Genomic DNA, 24,836 nt, shown 5'->3' on the forward strand with positions numbered 1-24,836 from the left:
ATCAATGGCGCGGTTAAGGCTTATCCCTCTGAACCTGGCCGATCATTCGATGCATCCCTACTCTCAAGTATTGTGATTTTCTGTCGTTTTTCTTTAGACATGCCATCATTATGAACAGCTAAGATACTGTAACTTGTTGACCTCCTAACTGTCTCTCGCGGCGCGCCCGCCCCACACTGACCTATAATAATAATAATAATAACCAGGAGGCAGGCGGGGGGAGAGAGGAGGGGGGGAGAGAGAGGAGCGTGGGAGGGGGAGAATGTTATATTGTTACTGAGATCGTTATTGTTACTGAGAGGTATAGTTACGGTATTCCGGTTAGAATTTCAATCGAATTGCACTAATTAGAGGATTTGTTGGTATTTATTTTGGTATTCCTCCTGAAAATTACTTGAACTTGCCTACTGCATTACTTGCACTTTTCCTTTTATTTGAAGTTAACTTTTATATTTTATAATATTATATTTTATGTTGGACTGTAAGAAAGAGAGGATATTTTTTGTTGTGGAATATTGCCCTGCAGTGCAGAAGCCTAATTTATATATTTGTACAAGAATAATTGAATAAAATACTGAAATGTTAATAAGATACGTTTTTGACATTTATTTGGGGAAAATTAAGTGATACATTAATCGAACAGCAAAAAAATAACCGTTAGACTAATCGTTAAATTCGTCGTTAGAGTAATCGACTAATCGAAAAAATAATTGCTAGACTAATCGTTAGAAAAATAGTCGTTAGGGACAGCCCTACTCACACACACACACACACACACACACACACACACACTCACACTCACACTCACACTCACACTCACACAAACTCACACACATACATACACACACACACACACACACACACACATCACATATATTGAATCCCAGCATGTTGTTGCCGTGGTAGGTGTTGTTGCTGTGGTAGCTGTTGTTGCCGTGGTAGCTGTTGTTGCTGTGGTAGCTGTTGTTGCCGTGGTAGCTGTTGTTGCTGTGGTAGCTGTTGTTGCTGTGGTAGCTGTTGTTGCCGTGGTAGCTGTTGTTGCCGTGATAGCTGTTGTTGTTGCCGTGTAGCTTTGTCTCAGAGGCTGGGGGGAAACCCTGGGGTTGTTTTGACTTGTCCATCATCACCTCTTCCTGCTTCCCACTAAGGTCACACTCATAATTTATAATAATAATTTTGCCATTTAGCAGACGCCTTTATCCAAAGCGACTTACAATTACGAATTACAGGGACATTCCCCCTGGAGTAACTGAGTACTAAGTGCCTTACCCAAGGGCACACTAGTAGTGGTGTGGCTTCAGGCGGGATTTGAACTCACAACCTTCCGATCACAAGTCCAACTCACTATCCACTAGACCACCACTACCCCATTGCCTCATAACATGTGTTCTAGTGTGTGTGTGTGTGTGTGTGTGTGTGTGTGTGTGTGTGTGTGTGTGTGTGTGTGTGTGTGTGTGTGTGTGTGTGTGTGTGTGTGTGTGTGTGTGTGTGTGTGTGTGTGTGTGTGTGTGTGTGTGTGTGTGTGTGTGTGTGTGTGTGTGTGTGTGTGTGTGGGTGGGTGGGTGGGTGGGTGGGTGGGTGGGTGTGTGTGTGTGTGTGTGTTACATTGGTTAAACAGCTCCAGGCCTCCTGTCTGCAAAACAGGAGTGCAGGACACAGGAGACACAAACATATCCTCAACTCTCTGTCCTGGAGGCCTCAACTCTCTGTCCTGAAGGCCTCAACTCTCTGTCCTGAAGGCCTCAACTCTCTGTCCTGAAGGCCTCAACTCAAACACTCAAACAACCGTCAGGAGAGAGAGAGGGATGGATGGGGCCAGAGACCCCACAGGAAAGAACAGAGAGCCAAGTAGAAAGAGAGGAGATGATTAGTGTGTGTGTTGTTGTGGCTCTGAGGCAGAAGTGTTCTGGTGGTTGTGTCTTTGAGGATCTCTGCTGACGTACATACCTCTGTTGTCATATAAGCACCATGCTGTGTGTGTGTGTGTGTGTGTATATATGTTCTAACCCTCTCGGGTCTCGGGTCTCTATGACCCCCACCATGGCAGGCGGGTTGTGTGTGTGTGTGTGTGTGTGTGTGTTTGAACACTAGAACAGCCATGGTTGGGGTCATTTGACCCTGTGAGTCAAAACATTTGAATATCTTTGCACTAGGGATGTCCCGATCCGATATTGATATCGCATATCGCCGCGATATTGGTCCTGAATGCTGGATCGCAGATCGCACCAGAAAAAAAATAGGCAGCGATCTGGGGCTCGCGATCCGGCGTGTCACTCACGTGATGACAACAGTAGTAGTCAGTGGTCACGGGCATGAGAGTTGGCTAGTAGCTACCTGTGTGTAATGAGTCTGACAATGTCATGATGCTAGCTGGTGAAATCATAAACCATTTGCTTACGTACTTTTTCGGTTGTTTACATAGTCTGAAACTACAGACGACACGAGTATTTGAATGTTTGTTTGTATCAATGTTTTGCTCAAGAATGGTGACTGCTAAAAACGCTGCTAACAGCTAGTGGCTAATGTTTCGTTCTAAAACGAAAGTATGTTTACAAGCCAGGTATCACTTACCGGTAGCCTCTGGCAACAGTGAATCCAAGCCACAGATTATAAGTATTTAGTGATCGTTAAACTGTTGTATATTACCGTATTTTCCGCACTATAAGGCGCACCGGATTATAAGGCGCACCTTCAATGAATGGCCTATTTTAGAACTGTTTTCATATACAGGGCGCACCGGATTATAAGGCGCACCGGATTATAAGGCGCATAGAATAGATACTGCAGTCAAACGTTTGACTGGGGTTGCGTTACGCCCAAGCTCCACCTACTGCGTTGCGTCACCTCTCCATCGGTGTTGTGTCAACTTCCCGTTGTCCAAGCTCCACCTGAGCGTTGTCACCGTCAACGTTCTACCTGCTCCACTGTCAAAAATATATATTTTTCCACCTCAAGTATCAGCCGTTCGTCATCCATTTTTGCAACAAGCGTCAAGGACCTGCGGTGATTCACAGCTGACTCGCGTGAATAGCAATTCGCAATAGCTGCAACCACGAGATGTAGAGTAGTTAGCTACAAGCATTTTCAATCTGCTATTATCTCTATTAGTGGATTAACCGCTGTGGTGATTTAACAGCTGATAAAAATACATCAAGTAGACTACAAACAGAGCAAAACAACACCAGAAAACAACCAATAGGCTATACAATTATAACCAACAACCAATATGTGACAGCTCCTGGTGAAATGTGCAACGTACTTTTTCAGTTTTTACACATGCTTAAACTACAGATTGTAAGCTTTCAAATGATGTGTCATACATTCAAATCAGAGAAAGATTGAACACGACAGGCGTATTTGAATGTTGGTTCACCTCAAACACTGAATGGGAGAAAAGTGACTCTGACCAAACCACAACAAACGCTGCTAGCGGCTAACAAAACACATCGCTACGAAGGTCTAAACTGTATTTTAATAACATGACAACATACTGGGAGAACATCGACATGCTAAAAACACATAACTACACATAACTAGATGAACACACAGTTCTTGCTTTTGAACACGAGCTAAAACGAAACTATGTTTACAAGTCAACCCTCCCTTACCGGTAGCCTCCGGCAAACGAGAATAATGAATCCAATACACAAATGATAAGTGTTTAGTGATCGTTAAACTGTTGTTTATTATATCGAGTGGGTACTTTAAAACTTCAAGTTGAAAGCACCAAGAATCTCACTTTGTTCCCTCGGAAACTCTGTTTAGTCTTCTTTACTTGGGGTCTTGTGGTGTGGGACTGTGAGTAAGCACAGTATACCGGTGTTTACTGATTACCGTAATGCTGCAAGCGGTGCGGCTTTGTAGTTTACCAGTCGTACTGAAACATTTTGACAGAGCGCCTTGAGCGCCGTGTACAACCAGTATGGATCAACAAATTAACCAATTGATCCATATATAAGGCGCTCCGGGTTATAAGGCGCACTGTCGTTTTTTTTGAAAATTAAAGGCTTTTAAGTGCGCCTTATAGTGCGGAAAATACGGTATATCAAGTGGTACTTTAAAACTTGAATGAATGAATGAATGAATGAATGAATGGTCTTTATTGTCATTGCTATAGTACAGGTACCAAACAACGAAATTTAGGAGGGGTGGCTCCCCTGGTGCTAGGAAAGAAAAAAAAAAAGAAGGGAAGGAGCTGGTTTACATAAATAAAGGCTATGTACACTATCCACTATACTATACTGTACAGATAGACGACTAGGGTTGTCATATTGCACATAGTGTTATTGCACATTCATTTAAAGTGTCGCAGTTTGCAGGCTTGAAATGTACATATTTGTGCCTCAGCACTACACCTGATTTTTTCAGTCCAGCAGCTGCCATCAATCCGTCCAGACTGTCCAGGGCCCAGAACCTAGGTCTTTGCTGTGTTCAGGGCCTGGATGGCCCTGGGGTAGAAGCTGTGTTTGTCCTTGCGGCCATGGTCCTGTACCGCCTTTTCGAGGGCAGCCGGGCAAAGTGTGCGTACCCAGGGTGGGTTGGGTCTGTGGAGATCTTGGAGGCCTTCCTGAGACAGCGTGTGTTGTACAGCTCTTCCAGAGAGGGGAGGGGGGCGCCGGTGATCTTCTGGGCTGTTCTCACGACTCTCTGTAGCGCATTTCTCTCCGCGGTTGTGCAGCTGGAGAACCAGTTGCAGATGCCGTAGGTGAGGATGCTCTCCACTGCGCCGCGGTAGAAGGCCACCATTATCTCCTGCTTGATGTGTTCCTTCCTGAGGACTCTCAGGAAGTAGAGCTGCTGTTGTGCCTTCTTGATGGTGGCTGCTGTGTTGTTCTTCCAGGACAGGTCATCCTGTATGTGCACCCCCAGGAATCGGAGGGCTGAGACTCTCTCCACGCTCTCTCCGTCGATGAGCAGGGGCTGGACCTCAGGCGGTCGGTCAGGAAGTCCTTGATCCATGCACATATAGAGTGTGATAGTCCCAGGTCTAGTAGTTTGGTCACTAGCCTGTCTGGAAGGATGGTGTTGAACTTCTGCCTGTTATGAAAAAAACGAAAAGCAGATATTGTTGACACCCCTTTGATTCTGTGACTGGTTTCTGGTCTCACCAGCAGCGTCACTAGGCTACACTTTTAAAAAGGGTGATAATTGATTTGCCATTTATTTGCCATAAATAGAATGAACAATTTGAAGGCACTAAAACTAGAAATCACATCAGGATAAGTTTGTATTTTGTTGTTTAGTTACTGTTTTGCAGATTTTCTGTGTAGAAGGCAGGCTAATTTACAAGGCGGCCAACTAGTGGTCGTTGTGTGTAAATAGCAGCTTCCCATTGTAAAGACTATGGTCATTTGACCCCCGAGGCGGCTCTTATAGTAGGTAAAATAGGTACGGCTGGTCTAGTGTTAACCCTGGTCTCTTTCTCCAGGACCCCCAACATGGCAGGCAGATGGTTAGTTCTAACTAGTGTTGTTCCGATACCGATACTAGTATCGGCATGGCCACCGATACGCACAAAAATGCTGGTATCGGTATCGGCGAGTACTAACAAAAAAAAAAATCCGTTTTTTTTTTTTTTTTTTTTTTTAAGTACTAAAGTTATTTTGTTTGTAAATGTTCACTTGCTGTTGCACTACTACTACGACTGTTTTATATCTTAAATGGATATTGCACTGATTGGCATCTGTGAGAGCCACATTTCAGGTTTTATAAGGGGTTGATTTTCTTGTCACCATACCAGGTAGACAATAAAAAAAAGTTCTATAGTATTCACTCTCTGTTGGTATTTTTTCCTGTTTTACAAAGGTTTTGAGCAGTGCCAGACTAAGTGTTAGCAATAATTTTACATCGAGGTGAGTATGCGGCTCAAAAAACATGTTTTTTTGTTTTGTTTTTTCAAACGCCGTGGTATCGGATCGGTACTCGGTATCGGCAAGTACTGCACGGTCAGGTATCGGTATCGGTATCGGGATCAAAAAATGGTATCGGAACAACACTAGTTCTAACCCTGGTCTCTCTCTCCAGGCAGGTTGTTAGTTCTAACCCTGGTCTCTCTCTCCAGGCAGGTTGTTAGTTCTAACCCTGGTCTCTCTCCAGGAGGGTTGTTAGTTCTAACCCTGGTCTCTCTCCAGGAGGGTGATTGGTTCTAACCCTGGTCTCTCTCCAGGAGGGTGATTGGTTCTAACCCTGGTCTCTCTCCAGGAGGGTTGTTAGTTCTAACCCTGGTCTCTCTCCAGGAGGGTTGTAAGTTCTAACCCTGGTCTCTCTCCAGGAGGGTTGTTGGTTCTAACCCTGGTCTCTCTCCAGGAGGGTGATTGGTTCTAACCCTGGTCTCTCTCTAGGAGGGTTGTTGGTTCTAACCCTGGTCTCTCTCCCGGAGGGTTGTTGGTTCTAACCCTGGTCTCTCTCCAGGAGGGTGATTGGTTCTAACCCTGGTCTCTCTCCAGGAGGGTTGTTAGTTCTAACCCTGGTCTCTCTCTCCAGGACCCCCACCATGGCAGGAGGGCTGTTCTCCATAGACAGAGACTACTTCCAGGAGATCGGCACGTACGACGCCGGCATGGACATCTGGGGCGGAGAGAACCTGGAAATCTCCTTCAGAGTACGTCTATACACACACACACACACACACACTCACACCACACACACACACACACACACACACACACACACACGCACGCACACACACACACACACACACACACACACACACACATTGTTACACACACACACACACACATACACACACACACACATACATACATACATACATACATACATACATACATACATACATACATACATACATACACAGTTTAATGGAATTAATTAATTTGGATTGACAAGAGGATACACACACACACACACGCACACTGTGTGGTAGATCTTGCAGTGTGTGTGTGTGTGTGTGTGTGTGTGTGTGTGTGTGTGTTGTGTAGATCTGGTGTATTAACAGTGTGTAACAGTGCGTAACAGTGTGTAGCAGTGTGTAACAGTGTATGTGTGGTGTGTAGATCTGGCAGTGTGTAACAGTGTGTGTGTGGTGTGTAGATCTGGCAGTGTGTGTGTGTGTGTGTGTCATGGTGTGTAGATCTGGCAGTGTGTAACTGTGTGTGTGTGTGTGTGTCCTGGTGTGTAGATCTGGTCGTGTGTAACAGTGTATGTGTGTGTGTGTCATGGTGTGTAGATCTGGCAGTGTGTAACTGTGTGTGTGTGTGTGTGTGTGTGTGTCCTGGTGTGTAGATCTGGTCGTTTGTAACAGTGTATGTGTGTGTGTGTGTGTCATGGTGTGTAGATCTGGCAGTGTGTAACAGTGTGTAACAGTGTGTGTGTGTGTGTGTGTGTGTGTGTGTGTGTCATGGTGTGTAGATCTGGCAGTGTGTAACAGTGTGTGTGTGTGTGTGTGTGTGTCATGGTGTGTAGATCTGGCAGTGTGTAACCGTGTGTGTGTGTGTGTGTGTGTGTGTGTGTGTGTGTGTGTGTGTGTGTGTAGATCTGGCAGTGCGGGGGGACGTTGGAGATCGTGACGTGTTCCCATGTGGGTCATGTGTTCCGCAAGGCCACGCCCTATACCTTCCCCGGGGGGACGGGCCAGATCATCAACAAGAACAACCGCCGCCTGGCGGAGGTCTGGATGGACGGCTTCAAGAACTTCTTCTACATCATCTCTCCTGGTCAGTGAGTGTGTGTGAGTGAGTGTGTGTGTGTGTTAGAGACTCAGGTCTGTGTGTGTCTGTGTGTAGGTGTGTGTGTGTGTGTGTGTGTGTGTGTGTGTGTGTGTGTGTGTGTAGGGGTGTGTGTGTAGGGTTGTGTGTGTGTGTGTGTGTGTGTGTGTGTGTGTGTGTATGTGGAGGTTAACAGGAGCAGGAGGTATAAACCATCCATTAGCAGAGTGACAGTGTGATGTTGCCGTGGTGACCTGAGGGAGAGCAGAGCGGGAGGGCGGGAGAGTAATTTCACGCTACAAAGCCTCTATTAACCTTGGCGTCTCACCATGAACACACACACACACACGCACACATATTACGACACACACACACACACGCAGACAGACGCTCAACGCTACGCAGGTCAGACAGAGGAGAGATGAGAAGAAGGGAACTCTGTTAACTAGCTAACTAGCACCCTTCAAAAGTCCATAAAATCTCAAGGCACCCCAGTCTAAAATATAGCTATTCAACAACGACACTGCATCACTCAGACGGCCCCATATAGCGCGCGCACACAAACACACACACACACACAAACACACACACACACACACACACACACACACACACACACACACACACACACACACACACAGCGGCTATTGAGAGAGAGGAGGGAGTGAAACCGGCAAGTGTGCACATCAAAGGCATTAGGCACGTAACATCCATGCTGTATAAACACATGACACAGTGACCGGAAAACAATTTATGGAACGGATTAATGGAAATATTCATAGTTTTCATATTCCCACGTTCGACTGGAAACACCTATCCAGTCCATTCAACGTAAACACCGGGGATGCAGAGTTATTAAGCCAGAAAATGCGGCTCTCTCTCCCGCTGCGCGCATGACCAAGTCTGGGTGTATTGCATGAAAACGAAACCGTGCGTTATTTCCCGAACTTTGCTTCTCGGTGTGTCAGTCTCGATAGGAGAACCGTATCGAGTCTATTCAAGGCTGGTTATCTCACCTATTTTCACGGTCACTGAGGTGTGTCGTTTTCGACGATAGCACCCTGGCAAGTGAGGCTAAGTTTGCATTGACGTGCATTGACCCGAAACAGGCGCGCCTCTCCCCCGGCCGTTGCGCGTCTCTCCTGGTTAAAAACCTACGGCACCGGTGATTCCCCGGTGGTCTCCCATCCAGGTACTTACCCAGCCCATCCAGGTACTAACCCAGCCCACTTAGCTTCCGAAGTCGGACGAAAGAATAATGTCACCGATCATCCATATAGAACAACCGTGGGCACCTCCACACGCTGCCGGCGAGCCAGACCCGATCGGACCCTTTCCAAAACTCCATCTTCAATATCCGCAGACATTCTCGTCATTGATTCGCCTTCCAATTGTACAGTCAGACAGGGACCTTTGCTATTTCTTTTGCAGCTTGTGGGCCTAGCATTTTATTAACTATTGCTGTGCATGCTGGCAATATTACGGACTCGGCAAAGAAGTGTGTGGCTTCTTCGCCTTAGCAACAATTTTGGCTAGGAGGTAACTAGCCTCCAATGCTTTCTCTGAAACTTTGGCGCACTTCATGACCTGTTCTTGGCGGCTATCCGAACAAAATATTCAGCATCCTTGCTAGCTTGTGATGGATGATCTCTTGTCAGTTCATCATGTTCCATGATGCTGCTTGTTTGCTTGTTCATTGCTCTCGAAATGTCTAAATGTCTTTGTGCTGTAAATGAAAAAACAATGCAGGCTGATTGCAGACACACTGACCGTACGCTGAACCCGGTGTTGACATTGTGACATTGTGACATTGTGACATGGGAAAGGGGAACACAAGATAGATTTTGATGATGAATTGTATTGTATTGTATTTATCTATTTATATCTATATATGTATTTATTTATTCATTCATTCATATGAACATCAGAATGTGACAGGGTCTGGTTAAAAAGTCTGCAAGTAGGGCAACATCATTTTTCAGTTTTTTCCAGATTATGAAAGGGTAGATTGTAAACTTTAACATGATGTGTCATTGAAATCTGAAACAAGTTGAAGAAGTCATGGATGGAATGTTGTTACCCTCCAAATGACAATTTTGAGAAAACCAGGCTCAAAGTCTTCACAGAGTTTTTTCACAGAGGTAATGGGTGGGAACAATAGCTGGTTAACTCCACCCTAATCACTCCCTCAAGACAACCACACCCTCAAGACAACCACTCCCCCATTACACTACCTGTCATGATCTACCTGTCATCTGTCAGTGGGGTTGTCAGCTAACCCTCAGGAAACAAACTCGCAGGGCTGACATGTTTAAATAGCTAAATAATAATAATAATAATAATAATAATAATAATAATAATAATAATTCAAGATTCATGATTTTGTATTGCCATGTGTGCCAAAAGTGTATTACATCCCTTTACAAGTACAAGAGAAGCACAAAAATTAGGCAAGATACAATTGAGCAATACAATAATGGAATGGTAAAAAAGTATAATGTTGTGTCCGTGTGTATGCATTTATCATTATAGTCCATAAAGCATATAGTGGGACTTGGTGTAGTTCCTTCCCATCCCATCTGGGCATCAAAGCTGTAATAAAAAAAGAAGACAGTACATTTAAAATGATTGCCCACTGTTACCAACACACCACTTTTATGAAATACTACGTTCATAAAATAGAATTGCTTATACAATGACAATAATAATAATAATAATAATAATAATAATACATTTTATTTATAAAAGCACTTTACATAGGAAATCTCAGAGTGCTACAATTAAAAACAGGAAGATAAAACAATAAACATTTTCAATTAAAAGGCAAAAAAAAGGCTCTATTAAAAAGGTGGGTTTTAAGGCCTTGTTTAAAAGCATCCACAGACTGTGGTGCCCTTAGGTGGTCAGGGAGAGCATTCCACAGCCTGGGAGCAGCCGAGCAGAAGGCCCGATCTCCCATGGTGCGGAGCTTGGTCCTGGGGGTCTTGAGGAGGTTGGTGGCAGTAGAACGGAGGGTGCGTGAGGAGGTCTGAGGGGTATGGAGGAGTTCCTTGAGGTAGGTGGGGGCAGTTCCATGGATGCACTGGTGGGTGAGGAGGGAGACCTTGAATTCGATTCTGAGGGAGACGGGGAGCCAGTGAAGTGATTTGAGGATGGGGGTGATGTGATCATATTTGCGCACCCTCATCAGGATCCTAGCAGCGCTGTTCTGGATGTATTGAAGTTTCTGGAGGCAGCTGCTAGGAATCCCGATGAGGAGTGCGTTACAGTAGTCCAGTCTGGAGGAGACAAAGGCGTGGATGAGCTTCTCTGCATCTGCCAGAGTGAGTGCGGGACGAAGTTTGGCGATGTTCCTTAGGTGAAAGAAAGCTGTCTTGGATATGTGTTTGATGTGGGTCTCGTAGGTGAGATGAGGGTCCATTTTGACGCCCAGGTTGGTAACAGATGAGAAGAGGGGAATGTTCTGGCCAGAGAAGGTGATGCTGGTGATGGTGGATGACCGGACCTGGTGTGGTGTGCCGACTAGGATGGCTTCAGTTTTGGAGCTGTTGAGTTGTAGGAAGTTGAGCTTCATCCACGCCTCTATCTCCTCCAGGCAGGTGGTTAATGTGGATAGTGGCAGGGGTGCAGAGGAGGTGGGGTTGACTCTGAGGTAGAGCAGTGTGTCATCCGCATAGCAATGGAATGACATTCCATGCCTGCGGATGACAGCCAAGGGGGAGCATGTATAACGTGAACAGGGTGGGGCCCAGCACCGAGCCTTGGGGGACACCGCAGGTGACGTTGACAAATACCTGAAGTGCTGGTGACTCACATCAAGGTGTCATCTCTCAGAACCTCTCACCTCGTCATTCTGTAACAGAATTAGGTCAGAGGTGTGGACACTTCTCTAGTGTAGGTTTTCCATAGACTCTCAGTGTACTGTACTTGTACTGTAAGAAGTAGGCTAGTGAAATAATTTCAATCCACATTATTATTCTACAGTAAATCTACATATCAATGAATTAATCATTATTTTTGATTCCACACAACATTACTGTTCATTACAAAAGCATTTACTTTTTCTATAATCTATTATATCTCTAACAAAGTTAGCTAGCTAGCTAGCAAGCTTACACTTGTTTGGCTAGCTGGTACACACAAACACACACTAAAATGGTGCATGAAACATATTACAGTATGTTGCATGTTTAGTAGGTCTGCAACAAATGTATTTATTCATTATTGTTATGAAGGCCCACAATTTAGAGCCAGTTTAGTTTCCCCGAATCAGCCCTATTTTGCCCCTGTTATTTTCCTTTATTATTTTCCATATTATTCATGTACGTTTTCATGGAGGTGTATGTATTGTTATTGTAATGTTTATGTATATGTTTAATGACGTGGTATATCCGGGGTGTGTCCGTGACCCGGATGCTGTGTCCGGTTGATATATATAGGGACGGAAGTGCTCTGTGCGTCAGTGTGACGAAAATCAGAGTGATGAGAGTAACGAGAGTGAGAAGAAGCAGAAGTAACGAGAAGTCGATCTAAGATGGCGGAGTCAGTAAAACGCACACCGTGCTGAAGCTGAAGACCTGAAGAGTGATTATTGAGTTCACAACTGTGATAGCCCGTTTAGCTGTGTCCCCGTTAGCCAGCCTTGCCAGCAGCCGGCTGCTAACGTTGGACCAAGCGAGACCCAAGCTGGACAGAGCCGTCGCCTCCACGAGTGGATTGCGACCGACCGCTGACTCCACCGGAGCTTACCGTGGACCCCCGGACCTGAGCCCTTCACACCTCGTCGTGGACTACGAAGAAGCCCCTTTCCCTTCGAGTTGCTACGTCACCCCCCCCCTTTGTCTGCTACCTTCCTCGAAGCACATGCGAGCTCCAACCAGGCCTCAACGCGCTCCTTGCAGTCCGGGACTCTAAGCCTGTTCAGGCCAGATACTGTGAGTGAGTGAGTGTGTGTGTGGCCGGCGGGGAGGGAGTATATTTGGGATGTGTATAATTTGTATAAATAAATGTGTTTGTTCATATGGGATACCGTTGCTGTGTGTTTAGTCGTCTGTTAGCTAATGTTAATGCTAATGCTAATGCTAATGCTAACGATAGTACTGCTAGTCTAAAGGGTTGCTGGCGCCCCCTGCCTGTATCCTCCTACACTGCCTATTTAGCTCAGAGTTAGTTAGATAACCAGCCCTTCCTAAATTCTACAGTCCTTTTAGCTACTCCCTGGTTACAATTGGTCCTTCGAGCCGGATAGGTTGTGTAGTGATAGCATGGCTGAGCGCAGCCAACCAGACAAGACAGTTACCCCCCCTTCTCCGCCCCCTGAGCCAGAGCCACGACCACAGAGAGTCCCGCGATTGCCTCCGAGGTTACAGGAGTATGAGCTTGAGCTCGAAAGCTCACTGAGTGGTAGTGAGGAGCGCACTCCACGGGATACAGTGGTCGGAGAGGCCGAGGTGTCCGCCGGCGCGCGGGTGGCTAGCACCGAGACAGCCATCAAAGAGCACCAGCCTGAGGATGAGATGGCAGAACAGCAGGGTTTTGCCGTAGAAACGGAAGAGCAGGAAGGAGAGGCCCGGTCCGACAGCGCCTGCGGGCGGAAGAGGGAGGGCCTCAGCCTTAACGATCTGCCTCCCAGTACGGCGCGCTCGAGACCTATCTCCTGCCGTTCAGTGGCTTCCTCCCGGTCCAGGGTTTCCGTGGGCAGTTCTGCCTCTGGGGCGGATAGCATGCACTCCAGAGGGAGTAGTGCCGCGCTGTCAGAATGTATGCGCCAACAGGCCGAGATGGCGTTAGAGAGGGAACGTGCGGCGGAGAGACAGCGCCAGGAGGCGTTCGAGTGGGAACGCATCCATTTCGAGCGCGAGCGCCTCCAGATGGAGGGGGCGGAACGCGCGGCGGAGAGGCAGATGGCGAGAGAGCAACTGCACGCGGAGACGATGGCGGAAGTGATGCAGACCATGCGCGACGTGTGCATCAGCAGAGCTCCGTCGGCCCGTAGCTCCAGAGCATCATCCGCACGGCCCTCTCGAGTGCCATCTCCTGAACCCCCCGCCGATGGCTCCATGACCCCCGCCATGACTGTCCAACTACAGGCCCAGCTGACCACCTGGAAGGAAGAGGACCAGGGACCCGACCGCTACGCGGCCCAGAGGGAGCCAGCGTCGCTGCCCGGGAGGGGAGCCATTCACCAAGAGCGTAGCACACCCCTAGGTCCTCCAGGGAACCAAAATGCATGCAGGCCGGACACCCAGACCGTCACTCCAGCCCCGATCATCCACTACAGGATGTTTCCCCAGGTGGAGGGACCCAAGTTCCCCTTCTTCAAGGACGAGGACAGGAGCCAGTATGTGGAACTACGCATCTGCCTAGACACGCTCTTGGACGACTCCTGCTCAGAGTCCTACAAATATGCGATTCTCCTTCAGCATGTGAGGAACCCCAGAGCCCACAACATGGTTCTGGCCCATGCCTCCGCACCGACACCTTACACCAGAGCGCTCGCCGACTTGGATGCCCGCTACGGTCGTCCCTGGAACCACGCCCTTGCTGAACTGCAAGCCCTCGAACAGCAGGCCCCCATCAAGGATGAACGGGCGCTAGATGACTTCGCGCTCCGCGTGCACACCTTGGTTGGAATGCTGAAGACGCAAGGCCCAGCTGGCGCCAGCGAGATCAACAGCACCTCCAACGTAGAGCGGCTGCTCCGCAAGATCCCACGCTTCCGGCAGGAGAGGTTCCGGCGACAGCAGCGCGTTCGTAACCCCGGGAAGTTGGGTCTGAGCATGGCTGCCTTCGCGGAGTTCCTACTGGAGGAAGTGCATGACACCAACGTAGACGCCATGGGTTACGCTGAGCCGAAGAAGGAGAGGGAGAAGGGAGACCGCTGGGACAGGCCGAGCTCGAACAGAGGACGCCCAGTAGGAGTGCTGCACACGGAGGAGGAGCCTCGGAGAGAGAGGAAAGCCCGACCTGAGGGAAGGGATTCCTCTCAACCCCCTCAAAGGGGACGGAGAGGTCCACCGCCATGCCCGTACTGCACCAGCGAGCACTGGTTCAATGAGGTCTCCCTCGCCAGGTCCACGGAGGGCACCAGAAGCCCTAGGTCCGGTAGCGCACCGGAAGAGGAAACACCTGTCTACTATCTAGACCCAACCCAGAGCAGCGGCTCCAAGGTCCTACTGAAGGTGGTGAAGGTCCGACTGCACCACAACAACGCTGTGTACGACACGTACGCCGTTCTAGACGACGGGTCGGAACGGACCATCCTCCTCCAGGAGGCAGTGCGCCAGTTGGGGCTCCACGGGACTGAGGAGAAGCTGACTCTGCGCACGATACGTCGCGACCTTAAAGAGGTCACCGGGGCGAGAATCAACTTCTCTATCTCCCCGGCGGGGCGGCCGTCGGATAGATATCGGCTTCAGAATGTCTTCACCGCAGACCAGCTAGCACTCTCCCGCTACGACTACCCCCTGGAGAGATTACGCGCAAGATATTCCCACCTACGGCGAGTAGACCTACATCCGATAGAAGGAGCGGAGCCAACCCTTCTCATCGGCTCGGACAACGCTGCACTGATCGTGTCGCTCCGTCCTCCGCTGAGAGGACCACGAGGCTGCCCGATGGCTGTTAAGACTGCGCTTGGGTGGGCCCTCCAAGGCGCTACCGAGTGGAGAGATAGAGACGGGAGAGCTACGTCATCCCTCCATGTCCGCACCGAAGAAGTGCAGACCATCAACTGCCTTCACACCAGTGTGGACTCCATGAATGCGGCGCTACTAGACAACGTCCAGAAGCTGTGGACGCTAGACGTTGCGCCCTACAAGAATGAGAAGCTCTACGTACGGTCAAAGGAGGACGTCTACGCCATAGACCTCCTTAAAGCAAAGACAGTGCGTATCGAAGTCCAGAGCGTGAAGAGATACGTCACACCACTACTCCGAAGAGAACCCATGCCAGAGTTTCGAGTATCCCCTCGAACCGTCCTACAGTGTCTGACCAGCACTGAGAAGCGTATGAGGAAGGACGAGGTCCTTGCTGCTTCTTACAGAACTGAGATGAAGAAACTGACGGAGTCCGGTCTGGTGAAGAAGCTTGAGCCAGCCGAGGCGAACCAGAGTGCCGAGTCTTGGTACCTCCCGCACCACAATGTTCACCACCACGGGAAGAACCGAGTGGTCTTCAACTGTAGCTACCAGGTGGGGAAGCTCAACCTCAACCACTATCTTCTCCCTGGTCCAACCTTGACCCCAGCCCTCTTGGGAGTTCTGGTGCGCTTCCGTCAGCAGCCGATCGCAGTCAGTGGTGACATTAAGCGAATGTTTCACCAGGTCAGGATGTTGGAGGAAGACAAGCCACTCATGAGGTTTCTCTGGAGAGAGGACCCGAGCGACCCCGACCCCTCTATCTACCAGTGGGAGGTGCTACCCTTCGGGACAACCTGCAGCCCCTGTTGCGCTACCTATGCGCTACAGACTCACGCCGCGCAGGAGACGGCACCTCCTGGAGTGTTTGACGCCGTCCATAAGAGCTTTTACGTGGACAACTGCCTCCACAGTTCGAAGACAGCCACGGAAGCCCGTCAGCTAGTCCAGGACCTGCGTGCTCATCTCCAGGAGGGTGGATTTGAGATCTGCCAGTGGGCCAGCAACGACCCGCAAGTCATCAGAGACCTCCCGAAGGAGGCCACCTCGACCAGCAGCGAGGCTTGGGTCTCTCACTCACCAGATGATGCTCAGGAGATGACGCTCGGACTTATCTGGCAGTTCCAGACCGACACTCTACGCTATCGCAATAAGCCTGCCAAGCCCCAACGCGTCACGATGAGAACGATATACAGCACTCTAGCGAGCCAGTACGACCCACTGGGATATATCGCTCCCTTCACGACGATGGCCAAGGTGCTTGTCCGGGAGCTGTGGGCCCAAGAACGAGGATGGGACGATCCTCTGCCTCGTCACCTAGAAGAGAAGTGGAAGGCCTGGGAGCAGGAACTTCCCACTCTCCAGCACATCAAGCTGCAGCGGAGCTACTTCCCTCCCTCCACGGACCTAGAGAGGAGTGTCATCACGCTACATGTATTCTGCGACGCCTCGGAGATGGCGTACGGGTCCGTGGCATACGTCAGAGCGGCGGAGCTTGGAGGTGAAGTCCACGTCTCGTTTGTCCTGGCACGTTCCCGAGTGGCGCCGAAAAAGCAACAGTCCATCCCAAGACTGGAGCTGTGTGCTGCCCTGAACGGCGCGCAACTGGGAAGGTTCCTGCTCGACGAGCTCCAGCTACCTCTGATGAGCGTCACCATGTGGTCAGACTCAACTACCGTCCTCCAGTGGTTGAAGTCCAGCTCATGTCGGTATAAGGTGTTCGTGGGCACCCGAGTCGCAGAGATTCTGGAGTTGACTGAGGTGAACTGCTGGCGTTATGTAGACACCAAGAGGAACCCTGCTGACGTCATCACGAGAGGGGCAACTCTCCAGGATCTGGCTGAGCCCCACCTGTATCACACGGGACCAGACTTCCTACAGGAGCGGGAGTCAGAGTGGCCAGCCACGCCGGCGTTAGCCGAAGACAGAGAGGACAAAGAGCTGCGTAAGACGTTGTTCTGCGGAGTCACCCAGGTCGTAGACCCTGAGACTACTCCAGGAGAGGAGTGTGAGACGCTCGAAGAGCTGCAGAAGAGGATGTTCTGCTCCAAGGCCGGTCTACCCCTAGATACTACGCTCAGCGCCGAAGATTACACCGCGGCGGAGCTCCTGGTGCTGCAGAGTGCCCAACAGGATGCCTTCTCCCGAGAGCGGGAGTGTCTCGAGAAAGGGAAGCCGATCCCCTCGGACAGTAGACTCCGCGGCTTAGCTCCAGAGCTCGACGGTGTTCTCATTCGCGTGGGTGGCAGACTGCGCCGCGCTCAAGATCTAGACCTAGACACGAAGCATCCCATCGTGCTTCCCACTAAGCATCAGGTCACCAGATTGGTCATCAAGCACCATGATGACAAAGTGCAGCACGCGGGTGGAGAGCGTGTCTTCGCGGAGGTACGACGGAGATTCTGGATACTCCATGGACGGGAGGCGGTACGGAGATATCAAAGGTCCTGCTCGGACTGCCAGAGGTGGCGAGCCACGCCGCCGCAGCCCATGATGTCCGATCTGCCCGAGGACCGGCTGCGACTGAGACAGGCTCCGTTCCACTCTACTGGGGTTGACTGTTTCGGGCCACTCCTAGTCCGAAACCGGCGAGCCTCCGAAAAGCGGTGGGGCATCATCTACACGTGCCTGACGACGAGAGCAATGCACCTTGAAGTTCTGCACCAGCTCACAAGCGACAGCTTCCTCATGTCCTTCAAGAGGTTCACCTCCAGGCGAGGGACCCCTAAGACCCTCCGGTCGGACAGAGGCACCAACTTCGTCGGTGGTGAGGCCGAGCTGAGGGCGAGCTACGCTGCGATGACTGAGGAGGCCCGTGACAGACTCGCCTCCCAGCAAGTGAAGTTTGAGTTCAACCCCCCAAATGCTCCACACTTCGGGGGAGCCTGGGAGCGGGAGATTCGCTCAGTAAAGAACGTCCTACGTACCATTCTCGGACAGAAGGTGCCTACCGATGAGGTGCTCGAGACTGTACTAGCAGAGATTGAGGGCATCTTGAACTCCCGGCCCCTAGGCTATACCTCCAGTGATGTAGCAGATCTGGATCCCATCACGCCCAACTTCTTGCTGATGGGGCGGCGAGACTCTGCACTGCCTCAGGTAGTCTACGACCCTGCAGAGCTCACCGGAAGAAGATGGTGGAGGCACAGCCAGGTGCTCGCGGACCAGTTTTGGAGGCAGTTCATACTGCACTACCTGCCGACCCTGCAAGTCAGGCAGAAGTGGACGAGGGAGAGAGACAACTTGTCCGAAGGTGCCGTGGTACTGGTGATCGACCAGTCCCTTCCACGCGCCGCCTGGCAGACAGGCAGAGTGACCAAGGTCCTGCCGGGTCCGGATGGAAGGGTGCGGACGGCCATCGTGGACGTTGGTGGTCGCACTTACACCCGACCTGTGGCACGCCTGATTGAGCTCCCTCAAATTACGAAGGACACTATCACCTCCTACCTCACGCTGCTAGAGCAGCCTAGCCAGTGTGCCTTCCCTAGTTAAATGAAACCGAGGGTTTCATGGGGCGGCTGTTATGAAGGCCCACAATTTAGAGCCAGTTTAGTTTCCCTGAATCAGCCCTATTTTGCCCCTGTTATTTTCCTTTATTATTTTCCATATTATTCATGTACGTTTTCATGGAGGTGTATGTATTGTTATTGTAATGTTTATGTATATGTTTAATGACGTGGTATATCCGGGGTGTGTCCGTGACCCGGATGCTGTGTCCGGTTGATATATATAGGGACGGAAGTGCTCTGTGCGTCAGTGTGACGAAAATCAGAGTGATGAGAGTAACGAGAGTGAGAAGAAGCAGAAGTAACGAGAAGTCGATCTAAGATGGCGGAGTCAGTAAAACGCACACCGTGCTGAAGCTGAAGACCTGAAGAGTGATTATTGAGTTCACAACTGTGATAGCCCGTTTAGCTGTGTCCCCGTTAGCCAGCCTTGCCAGCAGCCGGCTGCTAACGTTGGACCAAGCGAGACCCAAGCTGGACAGAGCCGTCGCCTCCACGAGTGGATTGCGACCGACCGCTGACTCCACCGGAGCTTACCGTGGACCCCCGGACCTGAGCCCTTCACACCTCGTCGTGGACTACGAAGAAGCCCCTTTCCCTTCGAGTTGCTACGTCACCCCCCCCCTTTGTCTGCTACCTTCCTCGAAGCACATGCGAGCTCCAACCAGGCCTCAACGCGCTCCTTGCAGTCCGGGACTCTAAGCCTGTTCAGGCCAGATACTGTGAGTGAGTGAGTGTGTGTGTGGCCGGCGGGGAGGGAGTATATTTGGGATGTGTATAATTTGTATAAATAAATGTGTTTGTTCATATGGGATACCGTTGCTGTGTGTTTAGTCGTCTGTTAGCTAATGTTAATGCTAATGCTAATGCTAATGCTAATGCTAATGCTAATGCTAACGATAGTACTGCTAGTCTAAAGGGTTGCTGGCGCCCCCTGCCTGTATCCTCCTACACTGCCTATTTAGCTCAGAGTTAGTTAGATAACCAGCCCTTCCTAAATTCTACAGTCCTTTTAGCTACTCCCTGGTTACAATTATAATTTTGACTTTGACAACCTATTTCTTCCTCCCACCATCTCATTAGTTTTGTAGAGGGGTGGCATAATTGTGGTGGGCACAGTTTCAGTGGTTTGATAACTGATGCTAACAAAGGCGCTATCTCTGCGCAAAGGCGCTTACTCACAAAACAACAAATAACTGTTTGGCTATCCTAAGTTAACAACACAAAATCCTAGTAAACAACACATGTAACTCGCTAAAACTTACCCAAGGACACAGCAGAAGGTCTGTCTGCAGACGACTGTACTAGGGCTGGGTTCAAAAAAATTGATTTCCTGATTCTGAATCGATCTAATGAGCGATTATCGATTCATAAATCCCGAGATCGATCTTTCATGTTTTTTTTATTTTTATTTTTATTTTTTTCTGCTTGCAGCTTCAACCCGCAACGAGATCTCGTTTTGTCCTGCTGATCTCTATCGTCATCATTTTTACATCCAAAATGCACCCAGACATCTGCCTTTAAGCCTGGTCGTTGCGTGAGATATGATAAATTCTTGTAGTGATAGATAGATAGATAGATAGATAGATAGACTTTATTTGTCATTGCTACAGTACAGGTACCAAACAACGAAATTTAGGAGGGGAGGCTCCCCTGGTGTTTAGGAAAGGAAAAAGAAACACATTTTAGAAAGAGCATAGATGCATAAAATCACAAGAAGGTAAGGAGCTGGTTTACATCAATAAAGGCTATGTACACAATCCACTGTACTATACTGCACAGATAGTCAACTAGGGTTGTCATATTGCACAAGAAAGTATTTTTTCACATTATTTTAAAGTGTCACAGTTTGCAGGCTTGAAAATGTACATGTTTGTGCCTCAGCACTAGCTGCCATACAATCCGTCCGGACTGTCCTGGGCCCAGAACTTAGGCCTTTTCTGTGTTCAGGGCCTTGACGGCCCTGTTGTAGAAGCTGTTCTTCAGTCAGTTTGTCTTAGCGGCCGGGGTCCTGTACCTCCTGTTCGAGGGCAGCTTGACAAAGTGTTCGTGCCCAGGGTGGGTCGGGTCCTTGGAGATCTTGGAGGCCCTCCTGAGACAGCGTGTTTTGTACAGCTGTGAGACAGCTTGTACAGCTTTGTACAGTGCGAGATCTGGCCACGAGATCTCGTTGCGGGTTGAAGCTGCAAGCAAAAAAAAACAAAAAAAACATGAAAGATCGATCTCGGGATTTATGAATCGATAATCGCTCATTAGATCGATTCAGAATCGGGATTTTTTTTTGGGAACCCAGCCCTAGACTGTACCATGAATAGTGAACTGATGTGGAGATCAATGTCTGAAATTCCGTTGTCTTCTTCGTCATCGTCAGATTCGGAGTTCGGAGTTCCAGTTCGGAGTTCCCATTATGTATAGTCCAATATGAAGGAGTTCATTAATTGCCCACTGTCGATATTTCTGCCTGCTTATGAAATTCTGTTGATAGCATTAGCGAGAGCTTCAGCATCCATCTTGTAAACTTGTCAACAAACAGGTCCACACGCACATGGCTACTTAAATACAGCTGGGGTGGGTGTGGCTACACACACTGCCACACTAATACCCCCCACCCGACTTTGTTAACTAACTGTAGGTATTTAGTGAATGTAAAACTATTGGTTATGATATCGAGTCAGGTTTCACAATTCCCGACATGAGGACCTTTTAATGAAACGGTGTCACATATAGAATTATTTGACGGGACCCCTGAAGACGCCAGGCGGCACCCCAGTGTGCCGCGGCACCCCGGTTAAGAAACACTGAACTAACACACCATGACCTCTGTTAACTAACACACCATGACATCTGTTAACTAACACACCATGACCTCTGTTAACTAACACACCATGACCTCTGTTAACTAACACACCATGATGACCTCTGTTAAATGACCTCCAATGTTGAATGCCTCGTCTCTCTCTAAAGATGGACAGAACCACGTTTGAAAACAAGAGAAGGAACGTGTGACTGTGTGGTTGTTTACCCAGGGTTCCACTGGCAGGTCTGACGCCATGGAAACCTACCTAACCTCCTGTGTGCGTGTGTGTGTGTGTGTGTGTGTGTGTGTGTGTGTGTGTGTGTGTCGTAGGCGTGACCAAGGTGGACTACGGTGACATCACGTCTCGCTCTTCTCTGAGACAGAAGCTCCAGTGTAAACCCTTCAGCTGGTACCTGGAGAACGTCTACCCTGACTCCCAGATACCCAGACACTACTACAGCCTGGGAGAGGTACACACACACACACACACACACACACACACACCTACACACACACACACACACACACACACACACACCTACACACACACACACACACACACACACACACACACACACACACACACACACACCTACCCTGACTCCCAGATACCCAGACATTACTACAGCCTGGGAGAGGTACACACACACACACACACACCTACACACACACACACACACCTACACACACACACACACACACACACACACCTACACACACACACACACACCTACACACACACACACACCTACACACACACACACACACCTACACACACACACACACACACACACACACAGACACACAGACACACACACACACACGCACACACACATACACACACACACACACACACACACACACACACACACACACACACACACCTACCCTGACTCCCAGATACCCAGACTCTACTACAGCCTGGGAGAGGTACACACACACACACACACATACACACACACACCTACCCTGACTCACAGATACCCAGACACTACTCCTCCCTGGGAGAGGTACACACACGTTTACCCTGACTCACGCATGACTCAGTGGTAAAGGCCATCTACATGCACACCAGCCCAACAGTGATGTTCTGACACACACAGACACTGTCTGTAACCCGGCTCAGAGGGAGGGTTTTATTACTGTTACTATGTTATTACTAACTAAAGACTGAAGTAAACAGAATAGAAGTGGGGTGAGATAGTCAGTATAATCAGTGGTGTAGGGTGTGGGGTGAGTGATCAATCAACCGGCAAGCTGTGTTAGAGCAAATTATCAATAAAGGCAGCCTGTTTCGTTTCAAGATGTATAAGAAAAGATATTTAATATTTTCCTCTATAGAAGGAGGAAGTTTACAGGTTCGTCAGACGCATCTGAAGATTCAAAGTTCCTCTCAAAAGTCTCGATCATTCATTACATCTCAGTATGTATGCCCTCGGGTGAGTTCTAAACCAATCATTAACAAGGGGTGTGGATCTGTACATGAGGAAGATGATGGGGATGAAGGTTAAATCAAAATCAAATCAAATTTTATTTGTATAGCGCATTTCTTACAAGATGCAACTCAATGCGCTTCACACAATGAAAATGTTCAGTCAATCAGTCAATCAATCAATCAATATTGACAGAGCCGCGAGCAGGCAAAAGTAAAAAACTTGTATACTATGTAGCCAGGAAAAATTCCCTTGCAGCCCTCTACCAATAGAGCGACTACTAGCCAGTTTGCTTACCAGTACCCAGCGGTCCCCCAGGGGAGGCCAGGACCACCGGCACAAAGCAAGCAAGCAAGGGCAAAAACCTGTACACCATGTATCCAGGAAAAATTCCTTGCATATTATCGGCGTACACACTGTCCATAAATTTTGTGTTGTATTTGCATCGTTCTGCATCCAGTATGGTCACAGGTCCTGCCAAAAGAGAAACTTATGCACAGTTATGATGCAACAACACAATAGAGACAATAAAGATGACAGCAATACAACCTGATGGTGGTCCTGGTACACCCTTGTACCGGTTCCAGTACTGCTCTAGGTGCTATTTGGAGCTGACAGTGCCTCATCAGCACCCGGGTCCATTTTCCTGTCAACACAAATCTCAAAAACACGAGTATGGTGTAATGGCCTAGTGATCCTAGTTCTATAATGTCCAATGTCTCCCTTAGTATCAAAAGGCGACATTGAATAAGTAGGTTTTGAGGTCACGCTTAAAAATGTCCTGAGTTTTAGACAACCTCAGGCCCTCAGGTAGGGTGTTCCACAATCTAGGAGCATATATGCTAAAAGCTGATCCTCCAAATCTCTTTGTCCTAGCCTCTGGCACTATTAAAAGTTCCGTGCCACTAGACCGTAGGGGTCTAGCTGGTGTGTATCTTATGAGCATGTCCACCATGTAATTGGGTGCATCACAGTGAAGTGATTTATAAACTAGTAAAAGGATCTTAAAGTCTATTCTATGACTGACAGGGAGCCAGTGTAGTGATCTCAAGACAGGTGTGATGTGCGCTCTCCGTTTGGTCCTAGTAAGGACACGAGCAGCAGCATTTTGAACCATTTGTAGTCTATTTATCATTTTTTTGGGGAGACCTGTCAGGAGAGCATTACAGTAATCTAGCCTACTAGTAACAAACGCATGCATTAATTTTTCAGTGTCTGCCTGGGAGAGAAATGATTGTACCTTAGTGATGTTTCTTAGATGGTAGAAGGATGTTTTAATAGTGTTATTAATATGAGTTTCAAAATTTAGATCTGGGTCAATTATGACACCAAGATTCCTGGCCTGACACTTAGTATTAAGAGCTAGTGTTTTCAAGTGTGCAGATAATTTATCTCTCCCAGTTTTCTCGCCAATGATCAATACCTCTGTTTTTTCTTGATTGAGTTGGAGAAAGTTTTGTGTCATCCAAATATTAATATCGGCAATACAGTCTATCAGGTGGTCGATCATCTTGTAGTCGTTGGGAGTTACTGAGATATAAAGCTGAGTGTCGTCACCATAGCTGTGGTAGTTAAAGCTATGCTTCTTGATAACAGAACTGAGGGGTAGCATGTATAGGCTAAAAAGCAACGGTCCTAAAATGGACCCCTGGGGAACTCCACAGGTTGTGCTATAATTTTTTGACTTATGGTCACCAAGGGCTACAAAGTAATCTCGGTCAGCCAGGTAAGTCCTGAACCAGTTTAAGACCGGACCTGAGAGGCCAACCCAGTTTTCAAGTCTCTCAATAAGTATGGAG

The 24,836-nt window shown here is 48.6% G+C and overlaps 1 protein-coding gene across 1 annotated transcript in view; it reads left to right on the forward strand.

Annotated features, from left to right (window-relative positions):
- The window catches only part of galnt1 (UDP-N-acetyl-alpha-D-galactosamine:polypeptide N-acetylgalactosaminyltransferase 1), a gene marked incomplete at its 3' end in the record, with an annotated part of 99,368 nt that overhangs the window by 53,263 nt on the left and 21,269 nt on the right, over positions 1-24,836 (forward strand). The window contains exons 8-10 of the mRNA XM_080539990.1: positions 6,484-6,601; positions 7,493-7,673; positions 21,935-22,074. Coding sequence (XP_080396116.1) covers positions 6,484-6,601; positions 7,493-7,673; positions 21,935-22,074 — 439 coding nt within the window. The remainder of the gene's footprint in view (positions 1-6,483; positions 6,602-7,492; positions 7,674-21,934; positions 22,075-24,836) is intronic.

This window comes from Nansenia antarctica, assembly GCF_963989245.1.
Source record: "Nansenia antarctica genome assembly, chromosome: 10".
In the NCBI taxonomy this organism is placed as follows: domain Eukaryota; kingdom Metazoa; phylum Chordata; class Actinopteri; order Argentiniformes; family Microstomatidae; genus Nansenia; species Nansenia antarctica.